Source organism: Chenopodium album, chromosome 1, assembly GCF_948465745.1.
Source record: "Chenopodium album chromosome 1, dcCheAlbu1.1, whole genome shotgun sequence".
Classification (NCBI taxonomy): domain Eukaryota; kingdom Viridiplantae; phylum Streptophyta; class Magnoliopsida; order Caryophyllales; family Amaranthaceae; genus Chenopodium; species Chenopodium album.
In genome coordinates this window covers 21406412-21418590 of record NC_137834.1, presented here as the reverse complement: position 1 = coordinate 21418590, position 12179 = coordinate 21406412, and the positions used below count along the sequence as shown (strand labels likewise).

Sequence of the window (12179 nt, the reverse complement as noted above, 5' to 3'; positions counted from 1 at the left end):
TTAGCATAAAGTTGCCAGGACTTTTCAAGTGTGATTTTTTTATTTTTTAGCTTTTGTTATTTTGAGTTTAACTTTAATTTTTATTTTTATTTGGATTGTGATTTAAATTCTTAGAAATAAAAATGGTAATGGATCGGAGAATTTGATGTAAATTTTTGAAATAAAAATGATGTAAATGCTTATGATTTGGATCATCATCGAACCTTTAATCATATTCATATCCTATGTGTTCAAGAAATTAATTTTGGATATGTCTTTGTAATTTATAGTCATTTGGGAATTATAAATTCCTGGATTTTATTTTCTTTCATTATTGTATATTTTTAGATTTGGTGTGGAATTTTGATATTTAAATGGAATTAGACTCTTTATCATTGCTTATTGGTGGAAAAAATGGCTTCTCCTTTGATCAGCATTTGAGGAGATTGATTTTAGTGTTATCTCACCATGATGTTTATGTGCATAGCCCTCATGATGTTCCACCGATTGCGTTGGCACTCCGTCCAAGTCCACCTCTAGAGCAGCCTCAACCTCGGCGGAGAAACAAAAAGAGAAAGCAGTCTCAGAAGTTGCCTTGTTCTGCTTTGGAATTACGGAGGTTTAGTGAGAAAAGAAATAGAATGAAGAGGTTTAGTGGAATTATGTAGTAGCTTTTTATTTATGTTAGAGAGTTGTTGTAAAGTCAATTTGGACATTAGTGCAAGTTATATCTTAATTTATAATTAATTGAATTTTGCATAGATTATTATTGAACATTAATAATAATAATTACCATGTAGCAGGTATCCTCTACTACCATTTTTAAAAAAAATTTGGCTTCAATTGTAATTGTAACGGGCAAATTAAATGTCCGTTACAAATAACCCGTTATTTGTAACGGGAATTTAACTGCCTGTTACGAATAACTAGTTTTAATATCCGTTACAAATAACGGGTTATTCGTAACAGGCAGTTAAATTCCCGTTACAAATAACGGGTTATTCGTAACGGACATTAAAACCGCCCGTTACGAATAACATAGCCTATCCGTAACGGTCGCATTTGTAACACCCCCGGATGGGTTGTTTTTGCCCGTTACGGATAACTATTTTTCCACTAGTGGGTATTTTGTAATTCTTGTTTTGACGGGAAATTATGTCAGTTTGTTATTTTTGTCCTTTTCCAGTTTGTTACAAAAGATGCTTGCATTGGTTTTGTGAGAAGTTTGTTAGGAGTCATGAGCTGGTATAAAGCACGACTAATTGTAATAATCATATTATTATGATAATTACAATTTAATTCTCTCTGTCTCTATCTCTCTTCTCTTCTCTCTCTAATTCTTCTTCTTTTTCCTCACGTCTTTTCTTTCTTATCTCTGGTTTCACTCTATTTCTCTGCTACTTGGTCTTCTGCTACAACCTCCCTTATCAGTGGTATCAGATCCAACGTTGTGCTCTCTGCTTTAGTCTTGCACCTTCATTAACTACTCGAGTGACGAGAATGGAGGCTAAGTTGCAGGCATTGGAGAGAAGGCTTGAAGCTCAATCTCTTGCTTCGAATCAGAGGTAAGAGTACCCGTCTCAGGCTTCTAATCGGAAGTTCGAGGACTTACTGCACATGATGCAGGCAATGAAAAATCAAGTAGCAGATTCTAGATCACCTAGATTTGAAGATCGTTTAAGTCAGCCGATATTGGGGTATATACCTAAACTCGAGTTTCCTAAATTTGATGGTACTAACCCTAGGTTGTGCATTAAGAAATGTTGCAAGTATTTCACTCTTTGTAAAATTCCTGATGATCATAAAGTTGACTTAGCTTCCCTTAATATGGTTGATAAGATTGAGAATTGGGTTTCTAGCTATTTGTCTACTCATAATTTTGTGGATTGGAATGACTTTGTTATTGATGTTACGTACTGGGAGGTTCAAGGAAGAAGTAGGTGTTAATGTGGTTGAGGATTTTAAAAAACTTCAACAGACTGGTAGTATTGAGCCTTACGTTGATGAATTTGAGAATCTTAAGGCTATAATGTTGCAAAATAATTATGCATTGCTTGAGAAATATTTGTTAGAAAGCTTTGTAGGGAGGCTTAAACTTGGAATTAGACCCTTTGTTAGGGCTTTTAAACCTCATACTGTAATGGCTGTAGTTAAGTATGCTCGTTTGCAGGATGAATCTATTGCTACAAATTCACCCAAAGCTGTGAAACCTTACACATCCAGACCTTTTCAAGCCATCTTATACCATCAAATTTCTCTAAGCCACCCTTATTACCCACCCCACGCATCAAACCTATAACACTTCCTACCACAAACACTAAACAATCTTTTTCTAAACCTAAATATGTTCTAGATACTGTCAAAGCTGAAAAAAATTGCTAAAGGACTTTGTTACTATTGTGATGCTCCATATGACAGGAATCATAAAAGTTAGTTTAACGAACCACAACTGTTTATTGTTGAAATTCCAGGTTTGGATGAATGTGATGATGTTAAAGTTTAATTAGAAGAACTGGAAGATGAGAGTCCTCATGACCCTAGAATATCTTTGAGTGCCTTGATTGACAGTCATAATTTCCATACAATGAGAGTTAAGGCAGTTGCTCTTGGTGTTATCCTTCATACCTTGATTGATTTAGGGAGAACCCACAATTTCCTTGATATACATCTAGCAAAAAAGTTAGGTTGTGCTATTGAGAGTATTCAGGGTCCGTCCATCTCAGTTGCAAATGGAAATCACTTCGTTTGTGATTGTAATTGCAAAAATTTTACCTAGAGTTTAGGTGGGCAGTTTTTCATAACTAATGTTATGTTAATTCGTCTTGGCAGTTATGATATGGTGTTGGGAATTCAGTGGCTTAGTACTCTTGAGTCAATTACTTGGGATTTAAGACAATTGACTATGAAATTCTATGTTAAACATTAGGAGGTGGGGCTTAGGGGTACTCCAATTTAGAAGTTTAAGGTCATCGAAGATGGTCCCTCAGTTAAATGTTTGTCTGATGCTGCTCACATTTGCTTTTTGTAGGTGACTGATATGGTCACTAGTAGTGCTCCAACTTGTTTTATGCAGGTTTTTGATGCTATTTCTGAACCTGAGCCACTCAAGGCCCTAAAGCAAGAATTTGCTGTGATATTTGAAGAACCTACAGGCTTACCACCTAGTAGGGAGGTGTTTTTATCACAAGATTCCTCTAGAATCTAGTAACACTGCTTCCAATATTAGACCTTACCGGTATCCTCTTAAGAAAAATGATATCATAGAACAGTTGGTTCATGAAATGTTTGAGAGAGGTATCATTCAAAATAGCTCTAGTCCATTTGCTTCCCTTGTGGTTCTGGTGGGTAAAAAGGATGGGAGTTGGAGATTGTGTGTTGATTACAGGGAGTTGAACAAGAGAACAATCAAGAACAAATTTCCATTTTTGGTTTTGGAGGAGTTGGTGGATGAATAGGCTAGTTTTGTGGTTTTTAGCAAGTTAGACCTTAGAGTTAGCTATCATCAGTTGAGGATTCATCTAAATGATGTCTTTAAAACTGCAATTAAGACTCATGAAGGTCATTATGAGTTCTTCGTTATGACTTTTGGCTTAACTAATGCTCCCTCCTCATTTCAAAGTTGGATGAACTCAGTTTTCAAACCCCTCCTTTGGAAATGTGTCTTGGTTTTCTTTGATAATATACTTGCTTGTGTAAAGCGAGAGTTTGGATGACCATTGGAAACATTTAGCCAATGTATTTGAGTTAATGACCAAACACTCTCGTCATGCTAAGCTAAGCAAGTGCTCATTTGTGACTCGGAAGGTTGAGTACTTTGGACATTTCATTTCTGAGAAAGGAGTTCAAACTTATCCAACCAAGATTAGTGCCATTATCCCTTGGCCTAGCCCATCTATAGTCAAGGAATCGATGAGTTTCTTAGGGTTGGCTGGTTATTGTAGGAGGTTTGTTAGGGGTTATGCAGTTGTTAGCTGACCACTAATTGAGTTACTTAAGAAAGGAACTTTTGATTGGATTTCTGAATCTCAAGAAGCAATCTTGTACTTAAAGGCAGCTTTGTGAAGTGCACTAGTTTTGGCCGTCCCTTATCTCTCTAAACCTTTTGTTGTGGAAGAAGATTCTTCTAAGGGTGGTATTAGGGCTGTGTTGATGCAGAACAACCACCCTATTGTAGACACCTAAAAATGTCTCCCCAAAACCAAACCCGTTGATGAACACCTTTCACCGCCATTATTGGTCGAGTTGAGTATTTAATCTTTGGAGTGCTTAAATTCATCTTCTATCCAATATATTTCATGAACCAATCCAATTTCTAGCTCATTTCCCTAAACCTTAACCTATTTTCCACTTTTCGTGTCCACATCGCAAAACTGAGAGAAACTGATTTTATGGCTATAAAATTTTGATTCAATTACTATTTTATTGGATAGGACTTTAAATAAGCTTTCCAACCATATATCATAAGCCCAATTCCGAGCTATAACGAAAAAGATATGAGTAAAACACTAAACTCGGCCTAAAACCGACACCCTTTTACTAAAACGACCATATCTTAAAATCTACATATCATTTTGACTTGATTCTAATTGGGTTGGAAATTAGACTTGATAAGCTTTCCAATGATATATTGTATTCCTTATTCCAAGTTACGGATCAAAAGTTATGATTATTTTAAAAACGGGTAAAAAACTGAAATTCGCGCAGCAGCAAAAATGCCGCGACGCGGCAAAAGCTGACGTGTCACGGGGCTTATTCCCGTGACACGGTGCCCATTTTTGTAATTCTGCACAATTTTCTCCCGTGTCACGGGATTTTGCACCGTGTCATGGTGCAATTTCCCGTGTCACGGTGCCCATTCCGTGACACGGGAATATTCCGTGTAATTTCCGCGTACTTTTTACACCGTGAAACGACATACTGCACTTTGCCACGGTGGACAATGCCGTGTCACGGCATTTCTTCCCGTGTCACGGTGCACATCCCGTGCCACGGGATTGCTCCGTGTTTTCTCCGCGTAATCCCTAAACGCGTTTTCACTTCCCGTAACCTAAATATTTCCCATGTCACGCAAATTTGTACCGTGTCACGGAAAAGTTTCCCGTCTGACGGTGGGATTTCCCGTGTCATGGTACACTTTGCCGTGTCGCGGGATACTTTTTTAGGGTTTTTATCATTTTAGGGTTCCGTGTGCTCCCTCAGCACATTTTCTCTATAAATACCCCCTCATTTCTGATGTACGGGGCACCAATAATCATTCTCTCTCACCTTACACCAAAAATCATTCTCTTCTCCCTCTTTAACCTAATTTCCAGCCTCATTATTCTTCCATAATAATTCCCCTAAGCACTCCAAGGAGTCTATACTTAACCCGAGGTTCCGTCCTTAAACCAAGGCGTGAAAGGTACAAATAAATGAGGGTTTGGACCAAATTAACTCTACTTTTTATTTAATTTAATTTAATAATTTTAATTTGATTTATATTTTTATTGAAGTTACTAACAGTTTATTCATGATGTAGCAAATTAAAGGAACGCGCGGAATGTGAGTAATTAATTAATTTAATTACTCTTATTTTATTTTAATATTGCTAACATCATGATTAGGTTATTTTATTTGACTTACAATATTATTGTTAAATTGCTTCCAATATTAATGGTAATTCTATTATTTTTATGATCACCATATTGCATGTTAAAGGGAATATGTAATTGAAAATCACGCCTAATAAGATAATTTGGGCGACCGGTTTAGGTTCCTTTTTAATCTTGTTATTAATTCAAGTGATCACTAATATTTTAGAATTTATGTTCCATTAATATTCAACCAATTTAGCTTAATAATAGTTTGGAACGAATTGAATATTTTGTTTGTATGCCTTTGAGATCGCAGGAATCACTTTTCACTATAAGAATCGAGTAGAGGCCAATACGGGCGAATGTGACTCCATGACTCACTTCGTACCATCATCCCCGATCCTCCTTTCGTGGTTCCGAACCATATGGAGTTAGTAATCTCATGGATTATGAATGGGGTGTAACCTTCACGGGTCAATCGTTGTTGACTTCGTTGTCCCTTTATCGTGGTTGCCTTTTATGATCCGTGAACGGTTTACAAGTTCCTTAAAAACTTGTTGGCGGCTCCCTACTTTCCTTGTCCCTAATCGTATATGTCAATTCCCACTTCCTATGAGTGCCAAGCATATTCACACATGCTTTTAACGTAGGCGCACTTCGAGCGACGCCTACACCTATTGATTTTATTAGTAGATCTTTGGGTCCTAAGTGGCAAAAACTGTCAGTTTTTGAGAAAGAGCTTTCTTTTTGCTATGCAGAAATGGGAACAATATTTAATTAAAGCTCATTTATTTATAAAGACTGATAAGAAGAGCCTTAGATGGCTATTCCAACAAAAGATTTCTACACCCTTTCAGCAATTATGGCTTTCTAAATTGCTGGGGTTTGACTATGAAATTCAGTATAAGGCAGGGAAGGATAATGTAGTAGCTGATGCCTTATCTAGGGTTCATGATGTTGAGTTATTGTTATTGGATATCTCTGTATATTCTAATTTTTCTCAAAGCATTAAGTCTAGTTACACCTTAGATGTTAATAATATGACTATCATGCAAAAACTGAACTTAAACCAAGTTGTCCCACCTTTTTCTCTGAAAGAAGGATTACTGAGAAGGAATGGTAAAATTGTTGTGGGGCCAAATGAGATCTTGAGAAAGAAGATATTGCATTGGCATCACTATTCTCTAGAGGCAGGGCACTCAGGCAGGGAACAGACCTAGAAAAGATTGTAGGGTATTTTCTTTTAGAAGGGCATGGCTAGAGATGTAAGCTAGTTTGTGAGAAAATGCACAGTTTGTCAGGCTTCAAAGTATGATACTACTACAGCTAAGCCTGTGCAGCTTTGCTTATACCTAAATAGGTCTGCACTGACATTTTAATGGATTTCATAACTTGTCTTCCTGTTTTTATGAGTAAGAATGTTATCTTTGTGGTGGTGGAGAGGCTTAGCAAATATGCTCATTTTATGGCTCTTAAGCATCCCTAATCTGCTATGGATGTGGATCCGCTATATTTAGATCATGTTTTCAAGCTTCATGGTTGGCCTAGAAGCATTGTGAGTGATAGAGATTTTGTTTTCTTAAGCCAATTCTAGATGGGGCTTTTCTCTTAGCATGTCACTGAATATTTACTGTCTTCTGCTTATCATCCAGAGACAGATTGACAAACCGAGGTAGTTAACAGGTGTATTAAGTCCTTTTTGAGGTGTGTGTGTCTAGTAAGACTCCCATGGAGTGGTGTAAATACCTTCTCATGGTTGAGTGGTGGTACACAACACACACTTTCATTCTACTGCTCAGTTGATTCCTTATGAGGTTGTCTACAATCAACCTCTTCCTCTTCACCTTCCTTACTTTCCTGGGGAGTCTCCTAATTTGGTGGTTGATAGGTGTATGCAAAAGAGGTAAGAAATGATTCACTTACTGAAGCATAATCTGTTAAAAGCTCAGCAAAGGATGAAGACTCATGCTGATAAAAGGAGGTCTGAAAGATCTTTTAATGTTAATGATTGGGTGTGGTTAAAGTTGCAGAACTATAGGCATCATTCAGTAATACGTCACAGCAATAATAAGCTAGCTGCTAAGTATTTTGGGCCATTCAAGGTGATTTCTAAGGTTGGAAAGGTGGCTTATAAGCTGCACCTTCCAACTTATGCTAAGATACATGATGTTTTTCATGTATCTCATCTTAAGCCTTTCTAGGGTTATCTCCCCCAGATTACTGTCATTCCCTTAGAATTTGAGCAATCTCCTGTTTAGCCTTTAATACCTGCTGCTATCCTTCATCAACAAAGTGTGACTGTTGCTGGTTCTTCTCAGATTAAATTCTTGGTTCAGTGGAAAGATTATGTAGCTCATGGAGCTTCTTAGGTGCTGAACTCTGATTTTGAAGCTCAATTCCCAGGATTTACTCCTACCTGACTTGAGGTAAAGTCATTTTGAAAGGAGGAGGGTATGATAAGGGGTATTTTGTAATTCTCGTTTTGGCGGGAAATGTTAGTTTGTTATTTTTGTCCTTTTCCAGTTTGTTACAAAAGATGCTTGCATTGGTTCTTGTGAGAAGATTGTTAGGAGTCATGAGCTGGTATAAAGCATGACTAATTGTAATAATCTGATTATTATGATAATTAAAATCTAATCCTCTATCTCTCTATCTCTCTTCTCTTCTCTTTCTAATTCTTCTTCTAAGCTTCAATGTGGATGTCTTTTTAGGGTGTGAATCGTACCTAGGATCTCTTGAAACTAGGAGAGGAGCTCTAACCACTTGAGCTATCCCTCGCTCTCACATTGTTGCTCTCAAATATTGTTAAAAGGATAAATTGTTTTTAGGATAAATTTCAGGAACTACCCGCCTAGTAGGTCATTTTGTCAACAACTACCCACTAAATTTAAAAAGTTTAACTAGCATTACCCATTTTGATTTTCCGGCAACAAAATCCAGCGAGTAGCACTTACTTTTGTTTTTTTTTTTTCCAAAATGTAAACACAAAATGATGAAGCACTCAATTAAGAAACCAAAACAAGTGAATTTAACATCAATTTAGAAGCATTACATATTTCTTAATTAAAATCATAATTACTTTAATCCTCTTTAAATGGGAAATATTGAAAATTTTGTGTTTTAAGGGTGAGTCGTTGTAAAGAAGATTAGTTTGGTTGTTATTTACGAGGTTTAGGCTTATGTTTTGGAAGAAAAAAATAAAATTTGTACACATTTGCCAAATTTTGTTGCCGAAAAACCAAAATGGGTAGTGCTACTCAAAATTTTTAAATTTAGTGGGTAGTTTTTGTGATAAAAATTTTAAGCGAGTAGTTGTTAACAAAAAAACCTATTAGGTAGGTAATTCTTGACAATTTTTCCTTGTTTTTATCATACATTTATAATGTGATAAGTTGTGCATAACAAATACGCCATAAGAACTACAAAGAACGTAGCAAAATTTTATAGGCCCAAATTTAATGGTAGCACAGGGCCCCCAAATTGGTTAAGACGACCTTGCTTAGGCTCAAACCCTCTAAAAAGTAGCAGGCTTGTCAGGATTTTTTCGGATCGAGTTTAAGTTATTTTACTAAAATGCGTTTTTAAGCTAGTCCAAACCTGTACTATTTCATGGCCGGACTGATGTTAATCACCTCTATAATAAGATGTGCTTCACAATGTCATATAATTGATTTGACAAGAAATATGTTAAATGATTGGAAGAAAAAAATAACATGTATTTTGTTATAGGAATACTGATTTCCGTGGAATGAAGATCAAATAGGCATTGTAACCTAATTTGAAGTAAAGGGGTATGTTGGAACATTATTTATTTCAAAATGTTAGTGATTAGTCCACTCCAAATGTATAGGAGTATCCTCTTGAAAGTGATTGATTTGTGTTAGTACGTGGAGTCATAATAAAAACACAAAAGTTTTAAAAAATCGCATGGATATTGTACATCCATTATAAAGATAGTTTAAAGTGATCAAAAGTTGATCCTGAAATAAATAAAAGTTACCGCAATATGAATTAAATTAATCCAATACAAATAAAAAAACATCTACACTTTATTGGTAAAGAATCACATTTTAAATGAGTAAAATTCAATTATTAGTAACTGAATATAATTAAATTATCTTTATAAAACTTTTTTTGTTATCTATTTATATAAAAATCGTATCATGTTTAAAGTTACCTAAAAAGGCAAAAAATTACCCTTATATTTCTCAATGTACACTAATAATAGTGTAAACCGGGTGTATGTAAAAGTATTTCAATGGACATATGTTAGAATTATGGGATCATGATTTGTACTTTTAACTTAGTTTTCTGAAATATAATAGAAGTAGGTTTATGTTAGATCATTATAGTGGATGGCCTGGGATCATGGCCGAATTGAAACCAGTTAATTTGTGTAATTCTTTTTCTTCTATCATCTTTATTATTATAATTTTAACATAATTTTTTTTTTTTTTTTTTTTTTTTTTTTTTTTTTTTTTTTTTGAGGAAATAATTTTAACATAAATTGAGTGACATCTTGTTAGATTGATCTAGATGTATACTTTATAATTAGGAAAAATACACTTTAATAATGCCAACTTTTGCTGATTTAATTCAAATAATCACAATAAAGGTTTATTTTTTTTAATAATCCTAAATATTAGTTGGGATAATTAAAGTGTATTTTTCCATATAATTATAACTTTTTTTTTATAATTTTTATATTCAAATAGATATTAAAGGCTACTCCCACTGTTTTTAAATATTTGCTCCATTTCTCCATGGGCGCGCGGAATTTTAGGAGAAATTGGAGAAATTAATAAAATATGGAGGTAGTGGGGTAGTTGAGAGAATAAAAAATTGTAAAAAACAAAATTAGTGGAAGAATAGGAGGATAGAGAGTATTATGTTGGGTCCATTACGTATGAAAAATGATTTAAATATTATAAAAGTTTTCCAAAAAAGGAAATGGAGCAAGTATTTAAAAAGGTCATAAAAGTAAAGTCGACCAAGTATTTAAAAACGAAGGGAGTAATATAGTGTGTTAAAATTTAAAGATGCCAGTGAGATTTTATTATTTATTTATTTATTTATTTATTTTGATATGGTCGTTCTAAATTTAAAAAAAGTTTGTTAAATATCCTTCTCTTAAGTATGGGTGTGGAGTTTATTCAAAAAAAAAAAAAAAAAGGTGTGGAGTTTGGACTTGAGAAAGCGTTTGAAAATTGAGCCTACTTATTTCCGTAAAATCAAATCATATGTAATGATATACATATGCAATCCAAACTGGTTAAATCTAACTTTCTTTGCTATAACAAATTTGTTTCTCACCATGAGAAACAGGGAATTTCCCCTATTAATTACGGAGTATTCATTATTTCTATGAATCAATAGTAATATTAAGTGTAAGGACAGAAAGTATAAGCAGCTGGAACTCAGAACATTATACTACTTTGATTGTATCTACAGATGTATGTGAATATATATTGGAACAACATTTTTTGCATTATAAAATCCAACTAGAATGAGAGTATGTTCATGAGTGACAATTTTGTATTCGATAATTGTGTGCACATCTTCTCTAAATCATTCTGAATTCCCTCCACGACACCTACCAACACTTTCGATTTACCTAGTGAATAACACAGCAGCTTCTGATCGTTAGCATCTTTTGTCGAAACCAATTGATGCAGCACATTATCAACATCATTTATCTCATTTCCGCTCTCATACTTCCACTTCCCCGCCTTGTTCATCAGCTTAGAAACCAGTGACTTTTTTGGCCTAGACACGGGCACTGACAAGAATAAAATAAGTGACTCGAACACAGACAAGTTAATGATGCTAACACATCTTAGTGATTTTATCACAGTTGATCGATGACAATCTTCATCTCCGAGGACTTCAGCATTGAGTTGATTTAATGACATAAGTATGTCTTTCGCTTTACCTATTACCTCCTTCCTCAAGGAGTTGTAATTAGCTATATTGCTTCGTATTTTTAAGATATCTTCCTTTTCTGTAAGTGAAGATTCAAGACTTTTTGTGATTTCGACTTGTTGGAAAACAACTTCTTTGATTAAGCTGCAAGCATTAAGAAGGCTTGAGCAACCCTTGAATAATTCAGCAACATGTTTCTCATGTTGGCGAAGTGAGAGAGCTTGTTGAGTCATTGGAAGACTCAAGGCTTGGTTGATACAACCATACAATTTTTCTAGCCCTGATACACCAATGATGATGCTTTCCGAGGCTGATGTTGATGCTTCTTCTTTTGATCGGAGCCTTTTCAGCTCTTGTTCAATTCTGTGGTTGATCGGATTTAGCTTTGAAGGTAAGCTTAGTGATCTTATTTTGTGTGATGTGTTCATTTCTGTTGAAAAACTAGCCATAGTTGTAATGTTACTAATGTATTTTTATTACTTGGTTACTTAAGGTAGGATTGTATGTTGCTTTTAGCTAGTTTGAGAGGATGTCTATAAACTCATGAATGTATTGATTTATATAGACATGATTACACGGCACCAACATGACAGATACTCCTCTAGGACAATCAATGGGAAGTTGCAAGGCTAATTGATCTGGTTCCCCTGTCTCTAATCATATTTAAGAAAGGCATTAAAAATATTTTTTGTTCTAATTACAAGG

The 12179-nt window shown here is 34.9% G+C and overlaps 1 protein-coding gene across 1 annotated transcript; it reads right to left on the bottom strand.

Moving 5' to 3' along the window:
* Nucleotides 1-11053: 11053 nt before the first annotated feature.
* Nucleotides 11054-11923, bottom strand: LOC145629314 (uncharacterized). Its single transcript, XM_081681884.1, has one exon. It carries the CDS (start codon nt 11921-11923, stop codon nt 11054-11056), a length of 870 nt encoding a protein of 289 aa, XP_081538010.1.
* Nucleotides 11924-12179: the final 256 nt, after the last annotated feature.